Below are 22366 nucleotides of genomic sequence, written 5' to 3'. Positions count from 1 at the left end.
TTACACAAGCACCAACGATGTCGAGAAAAAGATATCGCATCGAGCCCACCGATATGACATCACGGAGAAGCGTCATCTCCTGACAAAGAGGTCATAATAATAACCCTGAGTACACTAATACTTGCAGGACTTACCCGACTATGGTATATACTTAACCGACTCCTAGCATGCAAGGTTTTTGGCTGAGAGATTTGTTTTGCCAAAAAGCAACTAAGGGTGGATCCTTACTTTACATCCAATTTAAAGTTGAACTTAAACATTCTAAGTGAGCAAGCTTTTCAGTGTAGAAAAAAATTGATTAGACAACAACATCATCCACATTCATACTTCTCTTCATTCCACTTCATACTACGATGTGACATCATGATAAAGGTTGTCTTAATCGAGAGCGGCAGTGAATCGATCCGATTTTACAACCTTGCAAGCTGGACCTATACACACGATATATGCATATCCCGTCGAGCCGCATATAGCAAACGGTTCTTTTAGAGAGTGATAGCATTTGAGAACTCTTGCGACCCTCGAGTACTAATGCCCACTGGTACCTCCACGAGTCAGACATGAGTTACTGACTAGCACACAACACGAATAGAAAACAGGACTAACTCAATCTACAATCGTGCAATATGGTACTAGATTTTACCAGTTTCAATTACTTCTTACTTCCGGTACATGGATAGTACAATTCAAACTCGATCAACAGGGCCAACGACAGATGAACCTTAATCGACACAGGCGGAGGTACCCTTTCATATCCTTAACCAACTCATCTCCGCACGATCTCCATTTTTCCTTTCTCGTTGATTCATTCTCAATTTCTGATGTGAACCATTCATTTCAGTTTTAACCATACAAGTAAATGAACCTAATCTCGCGAATGACAGGCAATCACTCAGCTTCTACCATTCTTAATTAAGTATGGCATTTCTTCGACCTACACATACTAGTATTTAATTTGGGATTCCTAGGAATCGTGCATCTATAGTTTCATTCAACAACCAGGCACGTAAATGCATAGATATATAAATAAGGACACTGTATAATTTTAAAAGTAAGGATTATGCTCCGAAGTTTGCCTCCCAAACGGTAGAGTTAGTGTCAACTGGGCATTAAGCCCCTTCCGGATCTTGGGCCGGACCTTTTGGATACTCCTTCCGGACTTCGCGGCTACGCCTGCTCCACAGCCACAAGCTCGTACTCCACGTCGTCAGTAGCGGTGCCTACGCGAAATTTCATGAATGAGATGCAAGTCACTGATAACGCGAGCTAACAGAGCACAAGCCAAACACGAGAACTATGCATGCAAAGAGTGTAACATTTTGAAGTTTTCATACAATAGCGATTACCAATTATTAAGCTAAACTAACTGCACCAGGAAGCGTGGTTGTTGCTAGTGATGATCAGATTTGTTTAGTATCTTGTCAGAAGTATTTCTTTCACGATAAAGTTGCAAGCCAACAACATAAAAGGACATACAAATCAATTTGAAATTATTTCATTTATAGAGAAAAACATACTAAGTTTTCTTTTGTACATTTTAGCTATTTGTAGCTATATTGCAAGCCTCCCTTTTATTTTATATTGCGACTTGGTCAATTACTTTTATTGTTCAACAGGGCCATAACATCAGATTGTGGCAAGATGCAACTAGCAGGTTCAGACATAAAACAATGCACATGGCAGGGATTCAGGATATTGTTTTCAGATGCATGGCAATAATTTAAAATTTACATATTCTAATGGAAAAATAAAAACTACTGATGTAGTCAGTATATATGTTTCTGGTTTGTCAGAGAGGAAAACAGAGAGCATGCAGGGTCAGTTTGACTAATTTTGGCAAGTGGTGAATTTGATGATCTAATAAGTCCAACTCATGGGAAAGGATTGCTACCTGCTCAAAACCAGATCAAGATGTGTAGCAATTGAAAAGGTAGAAGGTAGATATTAACTTGAACTGATATGAAAGTTCTCTGAGTTTTACAAGTTCAGTAAGCTTCAACTAACTGGAGCATGTGTAAATACTGCAACAGTTATTTCATGACTACACATGTTTTTGTCAGGTAGGAATGAAACCATCAAAGTTTGTCTCCTGCCCTTTAGATTTTCAAATGCATTCTCTGTTACAAGGACAATCCAACCGGGTAATAATTATCAGTTAGATCTGAATATATGAAAACTATCAGTTTCATGAGTGCATATGTTTTCCCATGATTTTACGACAGATATGCAGACTAACAAAAGTAGCGTTGCACCATATTCAGTTGTGTCATTATTTGAAACGAGTTAATTGAGCATAAGCACCACATCCAATTCAAGGCCTGGAATCAGCTCTAGTATGCTTCGCCATATTTTCAGATCAAAGAGCAAAATTATCATACAGCTACATGTCATGCTTCATGAATTAAGGACCTAGCCTTACGCTCCTATCAATCTTGCAAGAACCTAAACATGCATGTACAAGCTACAAAGCTTAGTCCTAGCATGTACTGCTCATCTCCTTCACAGACGGGTCACAGAAAAGAGCTGGGCTAAACGGTCAGTTTGGCCACACGGGAAAAGATGGGGAGGATGCTCACCAAGCACGAAGTGAATGAAGGCGACCTCAGGCAAGTGCAGCTTGGTGTAGAAATAGGAGATGACGCCGGCTGGCAAACGGGTTGTAGACGAGGAAGGCAATGTCATGGCAAGCAGGGTCGTCGGCGTCCTGGCAGCTGTGGCTTGACGGAGAGGTAGCAGGTCACTTGGTGTCGTGGATGCAGCCTCGGTTGGCATCTTCCTCGGGCAGAGGCAAAGCTGGGCTCGTCGGCTGTGCGGCGCTGGGGTGTGCTGCTGCTGGTGGTGTCTTGTTCGCTGGACAGAACAACGAAGAGCTCAAGCTGCTAGCTCGTGCAGCATGGAAGAGGGGAGCAGCTGCTTGGTGGAGGAAATCAGAGAAGGGGATGGAGCTTGTGAGAGGGGCGCTGGTCTGCTTGCTCTGCTCGAGCAAGGGAGGAGCAGAGGACCTGAGATGGCTTGGCCGCAGCTGCTTGCTCGCTCATGCGAGAAAGAACAGCGGGAGAGAGAGGCTTGCGGCAGCGGCTTGGGAAGATAAGGCCGAGGCAAGGCGGCCGTGCGCTGTCGAGCAGAGACGGCACGGGCGAGGAGGGGCCGGCCGGACCGTGCGCTTGCGCGGCGGCAGCGCCGTGACCGGCGCGAGCGGTCGCGGCATGGGCCACGGTATGGCCGGGCGGAGCAGGTGGCGATGCGACGCCGAGCAATGGGCAAGGACGGGGACGGCGAGGACGGGCGAGCAGTGGCGGTCAGCGGACTGGCGCTAGTCGTCGCATGGGTAAAGCGTGGGCGCGGCATGGGCAGTCGCACGGCGAGGTGGAGGCGACGGCGTGTGGAGGGAGGCCACGGCACGAGCGACGACTTGACTTCGGCGCGGCCACCGGCGAACTGTGGCCGCTGCGCGTCGCGCATCGCCGGACAGCGTTCTGAGCTTGACCGACAGAATGATTTAGTAGACAGCTAGGCCATGTAAAGTCAATGATTTTGGATAGAATTCTCTCGTGATTTCGTGTAGGAATTTGACAATCTTTCTTAACCAATGTTGGAGATGGATCTTAGAGTTACAACTTTGCTACAGGTTCTATGGTGATTTGATTCGTGGTTTGGAAGGTCCAGCACCCCGAAATTTGGCAAAAACTCGGCCCCTACTGAATGTTCAGAGTTATCGTCCAGGGTTTCCATTTGGACTATGCAACATTAAAAATGATTTTCTTTTGAAGGCCCAAACGTGATCCAAAGTTAACAAAATTGTGCGTATGTAAGGTACACATAGAGAACAATCCATTTTCGATCTAAGTTTGGGTCACGTCCTTAGGCAGAAACAAAGTTAACAGGCTCGAAATCTAGACCGTGAGCTCGAAATTTAATGGGAGACTTGGCCATTTTCAGGGTAAAGCTGAAAACATGAGGCGGACCACAGTTTCACGGTGTTTTTGAACAATCAAACAATGTTTTCACAGATCAAGCTTATACTCATGGGAAACTAGATAAGGACTACCAATCTTGTACTTGGTCAAAGTTAAGTATTTAGGCAAAATAAAATTTTAACAACACTCGAACAAGGCTAAAATGACCTCAACACTTAGAATTTTCCAGAAAACACGTGTAAATGTGGAATTTGATTTTATTTTGGGATTTAGACATGTTCATGAGTCAATAATTATGCATTTAAAATTTTAAACTATATTTGAGCAAAATTTCATAGTTTTCATATTTATACTTTTAATTTATATTTAGTTGTAAAGATAACATAAACATGTTAATAATCACATTTTATAAGATAAATCATGGCCACATGTGCTCACATGCTAACAAAAATTATTAGATACATTTATTTGTTTAATTAAAATGTTTATGATCCTAATTAACACCAGGGATGTTACACGCAGAAGCTGCAGCCGCACGGGCGCATGCCTTCACCACGAGTTGCTGCCCTGGAGACGCACCTCAAGATTCCTGTCGTGCGGCTTCTAGATGTCATCTCATCTTCTTTGCTTCTGAGCTTGTCCTCTTCCTTCCCTCTATTTCTTTGTTGCCGGTAAATAATGGAGGTTGACTGCGGGACGATTCTTGGACATTGTTTGTCCTTCCCTTCCTCAGCTCAGGTCACTGCCTTTTCTTCATTGATATTACTTCTTCCCTTTTCAATCGAAGGCATAAACACAATCTGATGTATCCAATCAACATTGATAGGTCAGGGATACTTTTATCCCGTTTAACACTAACACCGTTTGTGCAAAATCTAAGAGTGCTAGTTTCAATTTACAATTACAGTTTTTAATCGTATTTTACAGGGGTATTTTCCTCAACTTTCAGTGTTATAGAACCAACTGTCCTGAGGTCCATCGATCTCGATCGGACAGACACATATGCATGCCAAAAAAACATGCAGGACTCGAGGAGAGGTTGCGCTATCCATCCGTGTACCGCCAGTCCGCCACGCGTATAACGTTGGGAGTTCGAGCTTCTCCACAGTACACACACGCTGCATTATAGATTGTACAAAGTTCTCGTCCGTCCGTCTCCGCCCAACACGTAACAACATGCGTCCTGCAGCTGTGTGGCGGCCCACGGCTGTGTACGCTCTCCCGCTGCTCCGTGGACCTGCCCGCGCCTCTGCGCGTGTGCCCGCCATTTCTCGCGTCGGCACTGCTGATCGTGTCAGATGGCTGAGCAGCTGTGCGCTAGACCGCTAGTACATCATCACAGTACGCACGATGACCAGGTGTACTGGCACCAATTGCTTGCTGCCTCGCAATTCCGATCCGCCGTTTAGAACAGAACCAAAGCCATTATATATGGTCCATCATCAACTGTACTGATAGTGCAGTAAGGACATATTTGTCGTTCTTCTTTCACAGATTGTCTTCTTTTTTATTACAAATTAAAGCATGCCTGTGACGTGGCTAGCAGTTCGCTTACGTACCTTAGATGAGGTTTTGACAAAGGACGACGTGCATATGGCGGATAGGTTAAGAACTTTGCAAGCCATAGTTCCGCCCATAAATGGTTTAAGGCCCGTTTGGATACATGGTGCTAAATTTTAGCACAACATTTTTAGCACACTTTTAGCACTTGTGCATCCAAACATGTGTGCTAAAAGTGATGTGCTAAAGTTTAGCACACCCCTCACATCCAAGGGATGCTAAAACTTGCTAATAGTGCTAAAAGTGGTCCCAAGCCCAATTTTTCCCTAGTTGTCCTCTCTCTCTCCTCTCCACTTTTCCCCAAACCAGTCATAAATGAGGTCAATGTAGTCATTTCTCACCCAAGGTGCTAAACTTTATTACTGTATCAAATGGAGTGCTAAAGTTTAGTATTGTGTATCTTTTTTTTTCGAAAAAGATATATCCAATGGCAAGTCAGGAGAATAAGATTCATCGTCAACTCATCACGACGCCAACACGTAACCGGAGCGTATTTTATTTTATATGGAGCCTGCACATGTTAAAAGCTTGGGAGAAGAAGAAAGGTGGGTGTCACTTCTTCGTTTTTCACCCGTGTCCCGAAGCCCAGCTGGCCGGGATTACGCTGGGCCAGCCCAATAATGATGGGCTGGCAATGTCCTGACGCCAGCCCATCTGCCGGGAAATTAACTGGCCCGAGAGATAGGGAGGGAGAGAGAAAGCACCATATAAATTTCGTAAGCCCATCTACTATTGGGCTTTCGGTGTTGGAGATCTGTACAGGTTGCTCCAGCCGTTGGATGCGTCTCATCTCCTCAATCCTAGCCCCTCACCTGTTGCCATCTCCACTGCCCGCACCCGCTACCCCTGTTGCTGGTGCCCGTGGAAATGACCTCAGCATTGGAGGGTTGGTGCGCGAGGTAACGGTTAGTTTGTTGAAAAAGACTTGAGGCTCCACCAACCGTGTAAAATGCCAAGCGGACACTCCATCACTCCCTTCCCACCAAGTTCAAAGTGAAAACGAGAAATGCGCATTGCGCGGGAGAACTTTGTGCTAAAGGTTAAGAATGACTTTCGGCGGTGGGAGGCGGGCGCGGGGAAGGATTAGTAAATCTAAAACCACGGGCGGACTGGTGGGATGGCACATAGGTATATGAAAAAGGAATGAAAATAAAAAGAGAAAGAGAATAGGTGTGTGAAAAAATTGCGCTAATATCCAAAGACAGCTCTTATCGGTGGACGGCGCGCGGGGCAATGATTAGTCGATGAAAAAATATGGACGGTTTGGCTTGCGGAATCAGGAAGGAAATATCTAGAAAAAAAATTAATAAAAAGAAAAAAAAGTTAAACATGGTCGGAGAATGACCATGCGCAGAGGAGTGTATAAGGGACCGTAAAAATCAGCTATGTTCGCTAGGTCGAGACTCGCCTGACATACTACTTGGTAACTGTCTCACTGACATATGGACCCGGGTCCGCATGTCAGTGACAACTGCAGACCAGTGACAGTGAGCAACCCTTGCAAACGGCCCAGCCGGCCAGCCCAGTATACCCCCTCGATCCGGCCGCGAAATTTTTCACGCCCCGTCAGCCGCGAAAACGCAAAGCGCGCGCTCCCCGCCGCCGCCCACCGGTTTCAAAATCGAGCCGAAAAGTTCCAGTGCGCCTAGCGTTTAAAGCCCTCTGCAGTGTGCACCCGCATTGAACAGGAAGTATTCTCGAGACCCAGCAAATCCCCTCCCGCATCCGGCCGGCCTCACCCTCGCAGCGCATCTCCAAGCGACCAAGCCCGAGCGGTCTCTCCAGGTTTTCCGGCGGCGATGGCGGGCAAGGGAGGTAAGGGTCTGCTGGCGGCGAAGACGACGGCGGCGAAGAGCACCGACAAGGACAAGGACAAGAAGAAGGCTCCCGTCTCCCGCTCCTCCCGCGCCGGCCTCCAGGTTCTCTTCCCCTTCTTCGGCTGTCTTTTGGATTCATCACCCGCGAATTAGTCAGATCTGTGGTTTCTCCCTGCGAATTTCAGATGCGCAACTTCGAATTTCGCACTAAAATTTCCCCCGTGTTTGTTGCAGTTCCCGGTGGGCCGCATCCACCGCCAGCTCAAGTCCCGCGCCTCCGCCCACGGCCGCGTCGGCGCCACCGCCGCCGTGTACTCCGCCGCAATCCTGGAGTACCTGACCGCGGAGGTCCTGGAGCTGGCCGGCAACGCCAGCAAGGACCTCAAGGTCAAGCGCATCACCCCGCGCCACCTCCAGCTCGCCATCCGCGGGGACGAGGAGCTGGACACGCTCATCAAGGGGACCATCGCCGGCGGTGGCGTCATCCCCCACATCCACAAGTCCCTCATCAACAAGACCGCGAAGGAGTGAAGGAGGGGGCAACCGTGCGCGCGTGAACATGTGTTCTTGCCTGTCTGCCTGACTACAGTCCCTGCAGTTTACCGTCTGTATCGTGTCGTGTTAATTTCAGTGTCTGTGTCGTCATAGTTGTGGTAAACTAATATTGTTTACCACTGCGTTTATGTCTTAGGGGGTGTTTGGGAAACCCCTGTTAAAGTTTAACACCTGTCACATCGGATGTTTGGATGCTAATTAGGAGTACTAAACATAAGCTAATTACAAAACTAATTGCACAGATGGAGTATAATTCGCGAGACGAATCTATTAAGCCTAATTAGTCCATGATTTGACAATGTGGTGCTACAGTAACCATTTGCTAATGATGGATTAATTAGGCTTAATAGATTCGTCTCGCGAATTAGCACAAGGTTCTGCAATTAGTTTTATAATTAGCTCATATTTAGTCCTCCTAATTAGCATCCGAACATCCGATGTGACACTGTTAAAGTTTAGCACCTCATATCCAAACAGCCCCTTAGTAAAAATTGGGGTTTGGGAACATGTTCTCTGATTCCTGGTTGTTAATTTCGCTGCTATCTGTATGCCGAAGTATCTGAAGTTATAAATCCTTGGGGTTAACTATCAGCTGTGCAGTATTATTTGGCGTATGCCCTGTTACTAGTATCTGTGATGATATGCAAGCTTTGAACTGATGCTACTTTTCTAGAGAATTAGGGCCTTGTTTAGTTGGGGAATTTGGGAGGTGCCAAATTACTGTTACAGCACTGTAGCACACTGTAGCGTTTCGTTTGTATTTGTGAATTATTGTCCAAATATTGACTAATTAGGCTCAAAAGATTCGTCTCGCAAAGTACAACAAAACTGTGCAATTAGTTTTTAATTTCATCTACATTTAGTACTCCATGCATGTACCGCAAGTTTGATGTGATGGGGAATCTTCTTTTTGCATAGTGTCAAAGTTGGGAGTTGGGAGTAACTAAACATGGCCTAGAGGGTGCTCGCAATGTGATTTTCCTGTGCGGCGTACTCAAAGACACGTTCCCTTTCCAGACTCCAGAGCATCCACTTGGAAATTGCAGTGCCAGGTGCAAAGAAGTGAAAACTCAGTTTGACTGCTGGCTGCACATGACCATTGAGCATATGTGCCTCATGTGCAGCGCCACTGCCGGCAAGGTGTCCTTGCCCGCTTCTTCTGTCTACTGTCTTCTCTGGGTGCCCTGGAGGGGACATCTGTGGCATTCTGGCTATATGGCATGTGAAAGTTAGGATATGTTTGCTTGTCATGCCTCACCTATCCTCCCTGGGCAAGGCTAGCCTAGCCGAGACCGAGTTAGGGCACGTTTGGTACGCTTGCTCATCTACCTAGCCTCGCTTTGCTAGGCAAGGTTAGGCTTGCTCATGCCGTTGAGCGAATCCGACTCGCCTGGCTCGACGTTGTAAAACCTTGACAACGCAAGTAACATGGCAGCAAGCAAAAAATCCAAACATCACACTGCCTTGCTCAATCAAGCCAGGAGAGCGTCCGCAAGGGTACCAAGCGGATTCTTAGCTGCCTCGTAACTTTAAATCCTATTAAGCCTAAATTAGAAGGTAACTTCAATATTTTAACTTAGTATATTCAATATTTTTTAAGGTTCAAATAATATATTCAATATTTTCTAAAATATATAACAACATTTTAAAATAATATCACATTCAGCATTTTTCACGATACATGTTAACATGTGGAAGAGAAAAGATTCAATATTTTTTTTGAACTAGATCAACATTTTGAACTATCAGCGAACAACTTCTTCGACGTCATCGGCAGCGCTGGTAGCGTGGCTGTCCACAGTAGTAGCATGGGTGGCGGTGACGGCGCGAGTGCGAGGAGCAGCAGGCGAGGCGGCACGGGAGGTGGAGAAGAGATGTGCTAGGGTTGGAGGAGGGTTTACATCTAACGGATAAAGGCCAGGCTTGTAAGAAAAAAAAAACTTTCAAAAGTTGTAGGTCGGTTCGTTGCAAGGCTAGCCCGGGCCAAGTTTTTGCCAACGAGCCCAAATAGGCCCGGCCTGCCGAACTCGAGAGTGACAGCCCAAGCCCACTACCGTTACAGTGTTCCTGTGGACCGGACGAGCAGTTTTCTTCTTTTTTTTCTTTGTGAAAGTGAACGAGCAGTTTTCCTCCTGTAACGAAACAGAATAAGAAAGACACAAATACAGGACGCTCACAAAAATCTCAAACCCACCTCCAACTCTTGATTTGGCATACACGCATTCCTCGCCAGTCGCCACGGACCGGGCCTGTTCTTATTCATCAGTCGCATCGGCACTCCTATTGGGAGGAGAACCCTACATTCTACAACGAAGCGATGGCGACAATTTCCTGTGTGCCGATTCTTCTAAACACAGTGCCCGGGTTTTGTGTCGTTGCGGTTTGGATGCGAGCGTGGGGAATTTCTCACCAGTGCTGCCGTGCTCCACCAGCACTTCAACTCTGAACCATGGTCACTTCACACCCACGATGCCCCATTGCCCCCGCGTCCTCAAGGGACAAGGGCCATCATACAAAACGTCCCTCTCTAGCAGACACAAACGCAGTTCACGCTAATCTCCTGCCTAGGAGTAATACCTTCTGCGCATGCGTTCTGAAACAGTTGCAGGAAATTAATTGGTTGATACTAACTTGCTAGAGCTGCTTAACTGAACCTCTCTCAAGATCGCTCGATCGAGCTCTGGTTTTGCTTCTTGCAAAGAAACAGAAACACGATCACTACTGACCCTTACGTACAATTTAAGAAACAAATGGGCCATTTCAGCGCTCGTCGACAAGCGAAGGTGTCGCTGCCACGCGCGAACCAGGCGATCTCTCGCGCTTATCCGCGCCCTAATGGCAACCTGATGGGAGGTTACACCTAACCGAATTTGGCCGTCGCCACAAATGAATCCCTGGGGGACCATGCGTCCGCATACACGCAAGCAGGCACGCACCTACATGCCCGCCTGTCCCCGCCCAATCGGTGCTAGCTCCCTTCTTCCTCGCCGTGGGGTGGGGGCGCCAGGGCGGGCTCCGCTCCGGCGCGTCGTCGCGGGGCAGATGAACTGCACGCAACGGCGATCCGTTGATCTTTTCCATCTGCCCTGCCGGGACAAGCCATGCACGCGCTCGCTACGCTAGCTGCTGGTCCGAACGGAACGAACGCGCGGCACGAGGGCCCGATGACGTCGACGTGCCGTCCACCCGGGTCACGCTTCGCAGCGAGGCTCATGATTCCGCCCCCGGATCAAATGATCGCGCGCGGTCACGAGCGGCCACGGGCCACGGCTACGGTTGGTTGCGCTGCTCCGTGCTCGGCACTTGAGTTCCTCGGCTCGCGCGGGGGGCCGGGACCGCGCGCGCGTGACGCGCCTCTTTGCTTTGTTGGTGTTGTTGTGGCCACGACCGCGTCTCCTGGCTGCGGTTTCTCCCTCCCTCCCTGCGTGCCTGCCGAGGTGCCCATCGAATCGGCACCGGTGATGATGGCGCGGCCCGGGTTCCGTTTCGTGGAGCAGGGGGGCCGAGGGGAGGAGACCGGAAAGCTGATGAGTGGGAGTGACGACGACCCGATCGATCGAGTGCATGGGAATCATGAGTGGGTCTGTTCGCTTGCCACCCTTAGCTTTTTCCGCGCGGGTACGTGGTACGTGAGCTCCGGCACGCACAAGCCGTGACCGGACGTTGCTGCCATGGATGCCTTGCCTGCCCTACCGGACCGCACCTTAAGTTTGGTTTTGGCGAAGTCGTCTTCATGCTGCGAGCCTGTGTGACCTCTGTCGATGCTTGACCGTGCAATTCGGTTGCGAGGACTCCATGCTGAATCGGATCGACCTGCTGCTGGTTGATGATCAGGGAGGGGGAGGATCGGATAGCATTGAATGCGTGATGCGCCTGCCTAACCCGATCGTGGCTTTGCTTGATTGGCGTATAAAGGCGGGTATGTCCAGTTGTTATCGTCTTCGCGACGAAAAGGAGAGCGGGTGTGGTGTGGTCCTCTTCTGAGACAGGATTTGTAGCCGTGTCGAGTCCGTGCAGCTGTAGTGGTGTTCCGCTGCTGCATGGTCTAGTTTCATGAGCAATAAATAGGATGTTACGTGGGCAGTTTTGGTGACTGTGTTAATGAAGAAAGAGAAAAAGGGGCCTGTTCGCTTCAGATTATTCAGCCGGCTTATCAGTCACCAAACAGTATTTTTCTCTCACAACAAATCAGCCGTTTCAGCTTTTCAGCCGGCTTGTAAGCTGAAGCGACCCAGATCGTTTCATCGTGATGAAGCGAGGACTCCCCAGTTACCGAGACCTTTGAAACGGAATGACACCCGCACGGAGGGGCTTGAGTTTCATCCCGACGCGGCGGCGGAGATCTCCCGCGGCACGCGCGCTTCTTCTGCCGATCTCCCGCGCCGAGCTGCCTTTCCTGCCGGTCTCCCCACGATCCCCTCCAATATCCCCGTCATATATGGATTCCATTGCAGTCTTGCTTCCCTCCTCCCTTCCAATCTCGCCTCCCTCCCTCGTTATTCCAAATCTTGTAGGCCGGCGGCTCTGCTAGCTTGCTGCGGCGTCACCTCCTCACCGGCGTAGCAGCGGAGTCTGATGGCGGGCAGATAGAAGAAGGACGGCCCCGTGGTGGGCGGAATCCGGAGCTGGGATCCATGGAGGTCAATCCTCTTCTCCAAATCCATGGTAATTTCCCTCTCATGTTCTGTTTGTGCATCAGTAGGAAATAAATCTCCAAGTCATGGTGTTGTTTGGGATGCTCGATTGTTTAATTTAGTCTTGGCTCTCCCAGTTTCATCTATTTGGTAGCAGTAGTACTGCCATCGCCACTCTTGAATGTGAATGGAAATTGGAATTGGATGGTTTGTGTTTAGTTGGCGGAATTGTGTTAGTGTATAGAACAAATATCCAATTTAGCCATGGAGATGCCTAAGGGTCTGAAGGATAGGGATTTACAGTCGTTTCACAACGGTGAGGGAGGCCGCAATAGTTCATGAACCCCATAAAATGGTCTGTATTCTCAGCAGTCTATTTGCAGTTCTGTCAGTTAAGGCGCCTTCCCTTTTTTCTTGGACTGTATCGCTGGATAAAATGTTGCCGATGTATGTTATATAGATAGAACCATAAGATATAGCAGATGATAAGTTCATCCATTATTACAAAGGATGGAGAAGAAGATATTTGTTAATGATAATGAAGCATGAGGTTATCTACTTCTTTTACTGCTGGCTATTTGTTTTAGCAACACAATATATTCACTGCCGGCTGTTTTTGCAAAATAATGCTCTTGAGAGTAGTTACTTATTTATTTGGCAACTTGGCACCAATCTGACAGTAGCTTGTGTTTCTCGAGTGGTTAGTGAAACTGCTCCATATCAGTAGCTTTGTTGACTTGTGTTCTGATGTGTATGCTCCATATCTGAATGAGTTTGAGGCAACCTGATGGCAATAAGTTCAGTAAAAGGTAAAATAATGTACACTATATATCAAAGAACGTAACTTCATATATATGGATAGCAAGTAGCCTGTTCTTGTGTGTTTGAGTTGAACACCTAAGTTGAAACAAGATGTTGTTCTGTCATTCTACAATATTTCTGTCAACTGTCATAGTGCATACTGTTCTATCATACTGCATGTTTTGGTTTCAGTTATTTCATAAAAATCTGTTTGTTGATATGGTTCAGGAAATAGAAAGATGGAAGGCTTGAGAAGATACAAGGCTAGAGAAGGTGTAAGGCTTGAGAAAAGATGGAAGGCAGTGGGGTGTAAATTTTTCATTATATTAGTTTGGCCATTTATCTTAATACTTCAATTTATCGTGTGAACTGAATTTTGGGCACTTCAATATATCAGGTGGCACTTTATGTTATTTTTGTGAGTTATCAGTGGGCACTTCAATTTGTCATGTGAACTGAAATATATCTTAAATTCGTGCTTTAGTGTGAATGCTCCATTGAAATGTGAATGTGAACTGAAATATATCTTACTTGATAGATAAACCTTGTATTACAAAAGGATACATAGTTCTCATGCCATATGTGATCATAACAACATGTAAGACTTAGATTCTGCACAATGTCTATGAAACTACGCAGTGAAAATGTGCACTGAGAGTGACAGTTTTATTACATTGAAAAGCTGATGTGGCAGTGTTGGTAATAGTGCTCGTGACTGAAAATCTGAAACTGTGCACTGAGAGTGACAGTTTTATTCCATGGAAAAGCTGATGTGGCAGTGGTGGTAATAGTGCTCGTGACTGAGACTGGCCTAATGGCACCGGCACATTTGACTACTGGAGTACTTTTTACTTTTTGAAAGGAACATTTGAGTATTTGACTGCTATAGTTCTACTTGACCACCAAATCAACCCCAAGAAAAATGAGTGCAGGAAAGTTTATTCTATGGCTGCCATCTCTCGTCCACTACATATGTCATATGATATTTTGACATCAGTTACCAGCTGATGATTGGGGCAACTGAAATTTTCCAGCAGGTGCAGGGTACCCACCGGGCTAAGTTCCACGAAGTGCAGGGACAAAATCTCTGATCAGGAGCAGCGCGGGCACCGAGAGGGACGGCCACGGCGCGGCGCAGGCCTCGTTGGTGGATGGCGATCACTTGACGGCCGGCCGGTGCATGGCACCGGAGGGACAGCCTCCAACCGTGGCAATCTGCCACGCCCGGAGCCAGGTTTATCCCGGCCGGCGTCAGCGTCACCGCGTCAGGCGACAGGCATGGACGAGGAGAAGGCTGCATTCTCACCCTCCGCTAGTCAGCTGCACCTGCGCCACCACCACCAGTTACCCTCCCGATCGTCTTTCTCGCCGTTCGATGCCAGGAATATCAGGGAAATATTCTGGCCGACGACGCGCTGCTACAGTCATACTGAAGCAGTGAAGCACGCAGCGACAGAGGGGCCAAGCGCGTGAGCAGTAAGCGACGGGACGGCTCTTCCTGGTGCCTGGTGGAGTGTTGGTGTCTGAAGAACAGTGTCGAATAGCCCAGGGAATATCTGCGACGATGCGCAGAACACCGGATGAGTTTCCCACAGGATGGGTTCGCGTTTCCCACAGGATGGGTTCGCTTTAGCTTATTCAGCCAACAAACAGTGTTTTCCTCTCGTAACAAATCAGCCGTTTCAGCTTTTCAACCAGTTTATAAGCTGAATCGAACAGGCCCTCAGTTTCTCACATTTCCGGTGCCTGAAATCCTAGAGCAATCTCACCCGTTTTACTTTTGCATACGTTAAACTCGACGATTTCAGGTACCATATCCATGTCATCATGTATCCTTTGCCGTAGGTAGAGTCAAGCTCTTCTTATCCGTTCGCTTTACTGCAAATTCTGCCATGAGCCGCTCGACGGATCCAATCCAAGCAAACGATTCAGGGTCCCCCGTCCTCCGTCTAACTCGCGAGTTTTGAGTGAGCAGCGGGAGAAGCAAATGCGTGGATGCCACACCAATTCCCCGCGGCTCACGCGTCGCTTGTGCCCGCTCACGTTCTGTTCCCGCTAGACGGATAAGAACAGGGACAAAACCCAGCCGGGCACACCAGGGCCCCCTCCCTCATCGATTCCTTGTGCGTGCCGTGAGCCGTTGGCCGTACCGCTCGGTGCCCGCCCCGGCCCCGTATCGCTGCGCGATCCGTGGCAAGCGACCGCCCGGCCACAAGCTTCCGCCGGCGATTGGGCGAGGAGGCCCCGGCGCAGGTTGTGTGCGCGGCCAACATGGCCGATGGCTCCACTTGCGACGCGTTTTGTTGCGCTCCTGCATTCGGATTTGCGAAATGCGGCAACCTGACGGGCGGGCGGCCACCGGAAACTTCGACGCCAAGCACTGTCTTCTATGATGATCCAGTGGGCATATGCTTGGGATTAGCCACGGCAAGCTTGCAATCATTGAATGGAACAGCTCTTCCCTGCAAGTGGAACGGGGACAAGCTCATCTCATCAGGGTTTGCCATTCCTGCAAGTGGGGCGAACCCATCAGGGCTCTCCAGATCGATGCGACCTCCACATAATTTAGGAGTAGGACGTTTCGCAAGTAAATGCAATCATACATTGCTAGTAAATCCTTAGTCCAGCTCAAACACATAATTGGGCATTTGAAATGCAAGAGAAAAATAATACATCCAGCTAATGACGCATTTCTTCATCTCTAACTGGAGCAATAATTGGAGCACAAATGCCTTCAAATCCCGTTTTCATCGCCCCCAAAATGCGGATGTCTAATAGCAAGTGAAGCTTTTTCACCTCTTTCCTAGCCTGCAAAAAGATCTGCAGCAAAACACAGGCACGAGGGACGGACGCCTCCGTTTCTCCTGTCACCTGCTAAATACCCCAACCACACATGACATCTTGAAATATTAGCAGCTTTGCCACTGAGCCCAGCACACAGCGGCACTACAGGCCAAGAGAGGGCAATGCAGTCATTCCAGTGCGGAGCCCACACGGCAGCGGCCACGTAGGATAACGTTCAGCACAGGCCGGCAGCCACGCCTGGCTCCCGTCCGCCACGTCATCGCCCGCCGCTCCTTTAAAACCCGCCCCCCCTCCTACTCTCTCCTCTTCATATTCTTCCCAAGAGATCAACCCGAACAGAAGAATAAATCTTGTGAGAAAGAAAACGAAAAAACAGAGAGGAAAACAAACCCTAGCCGCACCGATCGAAGCGTCAATCGCCGGCGACGGCTATGCCTGCTGCGATCCCCGGAGACCAAGACCAACGCCTCCACTGACGCTTGCCGCTGCCGCCGAGTTTGATCCGCCGAGGCGCCGACATGAGGGCCGCGCAGATCGATCCGTCCGCCGCGGCGCCGCCCCGGTCGCGGTTCAAGCGCCTCTTCGAGCGCCAGGTGCCGCGGGTCTCGCCGGCGGAGCGCCTCCCGGCGGCGCCCGCCGGCGGGGAGAAGGATGAGCTGTCGGAGCCCAGCTCGCTGTGCCTGGACGGCATGGTGCGGAGCTTCCTGGAGGACGGCGTTGGCGGCGGCGGCGGCGAGCGGGGAGCGGCCGCGCGGTGCTGCAACTGCTTCCACGCCGGTGACACCTCCGACGACGAGGATGGCCCCGCCTCGGCGGATGCCGCAGCCGCTGACATCGCGGAGACCATCAAGGTATTGCAGTGCTTCTGACTTGTTGCTGTTCACTGTGATTGGCGGTTGTCGGTCGCGAACTTACCATTTCTGAACTCCGCGTGCAGGGCCTCGTCCACTGCGCCAGCCTCCGGGAGCGCAACCTCCTCGCCGACGTCTCCACCCAGGTCGAGCGCCACCGCGCGTCAGGGGCGCGCAAGCGCGACCTCCTCCGCCTACTGGCCGAGTCCCTCCGCGCCGCGGGCCACGACGCCGCGGTCTGCCTCTCGCGCTGGGACAAGTCGTCCTCCCACCTTGCCGGCGAGCACGCGTACCTGGACGTCCTCCTCCCCGCGGGCTCGGATCGCGCCGAGCGCGAGCGCGTCCTGGTGGACGTCGACTTCCGGTCCGCGTTCGAGGTAGCGCGGCCCACCAAGGCGTACCGCGCCGTGCTGCAGCGGCTGCCGTCGGTGTTCGTCGGGCGGGAGGACCGCCTGCGCCTCCTCGTGGCCGCCGCCGCCGACGCAGCGCGCGCCAGCCTGAAGAAGCGCGGCCTCCACCTGCCGCCGTGGCGCAAGCCCGAGTACATGCGAGCCAAGTGGCTCTCCCCCTACGATCGCGAGACTCCCCCTCCTCCGCCCCCGCCGCTGCCGCAGCCGCAGCAGCCAGAGGCCTCCACCGGTGAGCTCGCCGGCGACGGCGAGGGAGGTGCGCCCAGCGCGTAACCGAGGTCGTTTTCGGAATTACCTTTTTTCCACTTATTCTTGGGGAATTTGCAGTGTGGTCCTTGTACAGGGACTGGACGCAAATGTTCTGCTTTGTTTTTTTTTTCTTCCCTACCTTTTTATTCTTCCTTCCCTTTTTACCCTTTTGATGGGTTTCATTTCCCCCCGCGGCGTAGATGTAGTAGTGTAGTAACTAGTGCTGGTAATTATGGAGGACAAAAGGGACCAAAAAAAATTTGTAGCTTTAGTTTGAATTAGAAGAGATAAAAGGAAAAGGAGATTCCGGACAGAGACCTGCCTGATTCTTTTGGTTCCATCGTTGCTCCAGGCAGCAGAACCTGGCAATGCAGCAACGGCCGTGGATCCATGATTTGTTGTGTTTCTTGCATGATTTCTTTGATTCCACGCTTCATAATTTTTGCAGAAGACGACGCCGGAGAACCACACTGACAACGCCCCTCCACTCCATGATTTGGAGTTTTGAGCAGGGCAGAAGAAAGGCATAGGGCCTGTTTGGCAACCATGTGTTAAAGTTTAACACCTGTCACATCGGATGTTTGGATGCTAATTAGGAGTATTAAACATAGGCTAATTACAAAACTAATTGCACAGATGGAGTGTAATTCACGAGACGAATCTATTAAGCCTAATTAGTCCATGATTTGACAATGTGGTGCTACAGTAACCATTTGCTAATGATGGATTAATTAGGCTTAATAGATTCGTCTCGCGAATTAGCACAGGGTTCTGCAATTAGTTTTATAATTAGCTCATGTTTAGTTCTCCTAATTAGCATCCGAACATCCGATGTGACACTATTAAAGTTTAACACCTCGTATCCAAACACCCCCTATGTACTTTCTTAAAAAAAAAGAAGTGTATCTGTACCTTCTTTTTCTGCACAAAAGAACTCCTACCCAAAAAAGAATTCGTTTATTTTTTAAAGCGTTATTTTTCGAAGCGAATTTTAGATGCGTGCACGCAGACGCATCGTGTTTGGCTGTCTCCACCCTCACTCCCAGGCTCCCAGGTCCCAGCCCAGTCCCTCAATTTTTCACTTGCGGGCTTTGCTGGTTACCGTAATATTTACTGTTGGGCGGTGAAAATTGGAGAAGATTTAGTACTGCTGCTGGGTACGGTACAATTAGGACCAGTACTGTATGCGTATACCTAGTGACAGTAGCAGTACCCGGTATTTAGTTCTCCAATTAATACAAAATGCCATGGTTGTTGGTGTTATGACGAGCAGCACAAATGTCTAATGCTACACTCCTATTTGAGCGGTACTCCACCTACCTACGGAGTAGCCTCCTACATACACTTCTAGTAACACCTCAGCTGTGCATCCGCATAGGCAGTGCCCTTTATTTGCCTTAAAGCTGACATGCTACGCGCTATACTACTCGAGCTCAATCGACATGCATGTACGAAACTTGAACGACGTGTACGCTATGCGTGCGTATAGTTCGTTGTTGATCAGGGGAGTAAGAAATGCATCTGGCACAGTGAAATCCGTTGATCGAGCTTGTGCCGCGACCGATGCTCCCGGGTTAGAACCATCCGAATCCAAATGGGAATGGGAACGGAGAATAAACTTCTCGGATCTAGCGAGGCACATGAGCACACCGGACTCCGGAACCTCGAGGGCCTTGCCTTTGATTAGAAATCATCACCTGAGGACTAAACAATGCACGATTCCTGGCTCGGCAGACGAACAAAGTGACAGACGACAGCGAGTACGTATATATATATTCTACGCTGCGCAGAGCAAATTAAAATTAAAGAAACCTCGCGCAGCGCGGCTACTGATAAGGAGGAATCGTTTTGTGAACTCGCTGTTTTAAATATTTTAGGGGGGGGGGGGGGGGGGGGGGGGGGGTTCCAGCGGCACACTTCGATTGTTCTCCAACCAACCAACTTGGCCTCATAGAAAAAGAAAGGACCCCTGCGAGAACGAGATCGATGCGTGCTGAGCTGAGAGCCGCCTGCGCTATGGCTTGCGTAGGACACACACAAAATTGGCGCAAGCATCGGTTGCCTCGAGACTTGCAGCTATTGCATCATCATCACACATGCGTATGCTTGCCTGCCTGCCTAGCTGACTAGGAGTAACTTTAATAGACCCGATGCTTAGACCTCCAACACGGGTGCTAATGAGCTCTTTAATCGGCCTAGATTAGCACTGTGGTGGGGTGACATCAGCCTGCGGCAGAAAAGGACAAATCGATGGAGGGGTCCGGGATTAGGGTGGGGATAAGTCTGATGATAAACAGAGGGGGGAGGAAAGCGTTTGATGGGGGGGAATCTCGCCTCATCTCAGGTGGTCCAGGAGGATGATGTCCGCACCAAAAAGGTTGACGGGGTCCTTTCCCTAATTCCCGCTTGGTTTTGGATCTACGCTCGCTTCTCAGCTTCGTCTGCGTACACAATGCAAGGCAAGCAGACCACCTTGAGAGCAGGAAGGATGCTACGGTTGGTTTGGTTACTCCAAGATTCTTTGCGAACGCGTCTGTGATCAGTGATCTTGCCGTGCCATCGACGAGGGGACCGCACGCTTCAGCTGAGTTCGTTGCTTTCAGCGAGCTCCGTTGCGTGGCTCGAGACGGGATCATGCCATTGCCAAGCTTTGCTCCTTTTCGCTTTTCTATGCTACTAAAGCGTGTATAGGAGGGAAAGGAAAACGATCATCATGCATGTCCATGGCACGCTTGCGTTCGAGTTTCGCCGCGACGGACTGTGTCACGGATACTATAGCCCGACTGGCCTCAGAGAACCGGGAACTGGCCGTCGGATCGGATTCGCCTGGTCTCGTGCGCAATTGGAGCTCTCTCACCTTCTGCTTGAATGACGAGGACGGCCAGCAGGTCTCACAGGCAGGTATTGTGCAGCAGAGGCGCCGGCTGAAAAATCCATTCAGGTTTCGAATGGCCTTTTGGTTCACCAAAATGACCCGATGACAGCCCATCAAAATACTAGGCCCATTAAAGCCCGTAGTGTGTTGACCCATTATATATCTTTTTTTTTATAAAGACCCATTATATATCTTTGTTGCCCGCCGTCTCTCTCTCTCTCTTTCATGAAGGGGCATCGGGCCAGCAAGAAGGGGATTTTCAGGTGTCACAGCCCATAGGCCGAGCCTATTCCTTCTCGGCCGGCAGATCGCGTCCCTCTCTCTCTCTCTGTCCCTCCCCTGTTCCTCCTCACGAATGCCCGCGGCGGGCCAATTACCCGTTTCTGGATCCGTACTTTTGCATTTAAGCCCAATACGTTAGTATTAGGCCTAAATACGAGACTTGTTACTTTGGTCAATTGAAACTCAATGGTCACCTACTACTGCAATTGATATTAACGGTACAAATATACAGTTAACTGTTGGAGACTGTACCACGTCAAGTCACGTCTTTTATTTGAAATGAGGGATTATTAGGAGTAATAAAGGTCTGTTCGCTTCAGCTTATAAACCGGCTGAAAAGCTGAAACGGCTGATTTGTTGTGAGAGGAAAATACTGTTTGGTGGCTGATAAGCCGACTGAATAAGCTGAAGCGAACGGATCGAAAACTTATAGGAAGTACTACTTATCAACTATTTTCTTATTTATGAAGCCTTTCCATTGAAGCATTTCTCGCTCCACATTACATTCTGAAGCAACAGCTTGCGCGAATGTATGCCATTTTTTACAATTTTCAACCATTTTTGCTTGTGCTAGTGCTCCTAGAAATGAATGGATTTTTTGTTTTTTAAAAATAGTGCGAGTTTCTATTGGCAGAAAAATACTAGATTACAGTACCGGGAGGCATAAGCACGAAAAGAAAAGGAAAAAAAATACTAGACTCGCTCGATTAGATTGGGACATTAACGCGACCGCACCATTCCACTCGACATCGGCAGCTGAATCGAAGCTTAATTGCGGCATCCACCAAATATTTTCACTCTCATGTAGTCGCCGAAACCTTCCGGCTTGATCCCGCATTGACCGGGGATCGAGAGAAACAGACCACACTGCATCGAGAAGGCCACCGTCATGCGGGATCCTTCGCCGTAGTGCCGCTGCAATATCACACTCCACCCAACAGAGTGATACCACCAAATCCGGACCTCTCGCAAGCTGTCTCGCAGTCATCACCACAATAACACAGATGCGCGGGAGACTCGCCACATCCACCATTGGACTCCACCTTGCCGCTCTCATCGCCTCGAAAAAACACCGTGCACAAGAACCTCGCCACGCCCGCCACAGTACTCCATGTCATGGATCCGTTTCTTTTATCGCCATCAGAATGGTGAGTATTGTTGCCCCGCTTCCCCAGGTCTCCATGAAATAGCCAAGCTGCCACCGCAGGTCGACTTCACCTTGTTGCTCCACCCGCGCACATAGCCTCCGCCGTCATATCAACAAGCCAAGGTAGTCGCTTGCGCCATCTTTCGACGATGTACTGCACCGGAGTAGCCCAGCGAAGCTGAGCAACCCACCATAGTCCGCCACAAGCCTAGTCATCCCACGATACCATTGCTGCAAGCACCGTCTTCCGACGCAGTCCCACGCCGCACTGACAGTTGCCAAGCAACACCAGCCGCCGCGGTCCACTGCAAGTTGCCAACCCGACAAATATGCAACAACCCGTGGTCGCCACTAGAACTGCGATCGCCTCCACACGAGTTCAGCAACCCTTGTCAAGTTTGCCATCCTGCACCATGCCACGTTGCAAGTTCGTCATCACCAGTTGGGGCCTCCCATAAGCAAC

General features: G+C 49.5%; 2 protein-coding genes and 2 long non-coding RNA genes across 4 annotated transcripts; 3 read left to right on the top strand and 1 right to left on the bottom strand.

The window, feature by feature from the left end:
* Window positions 1–775: 775 nt before the first annotated feature.
* On the bottom strand, window positions 776–3468 carry LOC111255756. The gene is made up of 2 exons (XR_002675678.1): window positions 2577–3468; window positions 776–1220 (listed from the first exon to the last, which is right to left on the bottom strand). It is a non-coding gene; the product is annotated as an uncharacterized LOC111255756 (long non-coding RNA).
* A 3685-nt stretch (window positions 3469–7153) lies between these two features.
* On the top strand, window positions 7154–8047 carry LOC101757439 (probable histone H2A variant 1). The gene is made up of 2 exons (XM_004985547.3): window positions 7154–7396; window positions 7529–8047. The coding sequence occupies exons 1-2, from the start codon at window positions 7277–7279 to the stop codon at window positions 7823–7825; spliced, it is 417 nt and encodes a 138-aa protein (XP_004985604.1). The 5' UTR covers window positions 7154–7276; the 3' UTR covers window positions 7826–8047.
* A 3761-nt stretch (window positions 8048–11808) lies between these two features.
* Window positions 11809–13767, top strand: LOC105915209. The gene is made up of 2 exons (XR_001164961.3): window positions 11809–12514; window positions 13513–13767. It is a non-coding gene; the product is annotated as an uncharacterized LOC105915209 (long non-coding RNA).
* A 2625-nt stretch (window positions 13768–16392) lies between these two features.
* Window positions 16393–17914, top strand: LOC101756762. Its single transcript, XM_004985546.2, has 2 exons — window positions 16393–16940; window positions 17027–17914. Exons 1-2 carry the CDS (start codon window positions 16608–16610, stop codon window positions 17621–17623), a joined length of 930 nt encoding a protein of 309 aa, XP_004985603.1. The 5' UTR covers window positions 16393–16607; the 3' UTR covers window positions 17624–17914.
* Window positions 17915–22366: the final 4452 nt, after the last annotated feature.

This window comes from Setaria italica, chromosome IX (assembly GCF_000263155.2).
Source record: "Setaria italica strain Yugu1 chromosome IX, Setaria_italica_v2.0, whole genome shotgun sequence".
NCBI classification, from domain to species: Eukaryota; Viridiplantae; Streptophyta; class Magnoliopsida; order Poales; family Poaceae; genus Setaria; species Setaria italica.
Note: the sequence above shows the minus strand (reverse complement) of the source record. Positions and strands in the feature narration are given on the sequence as shown.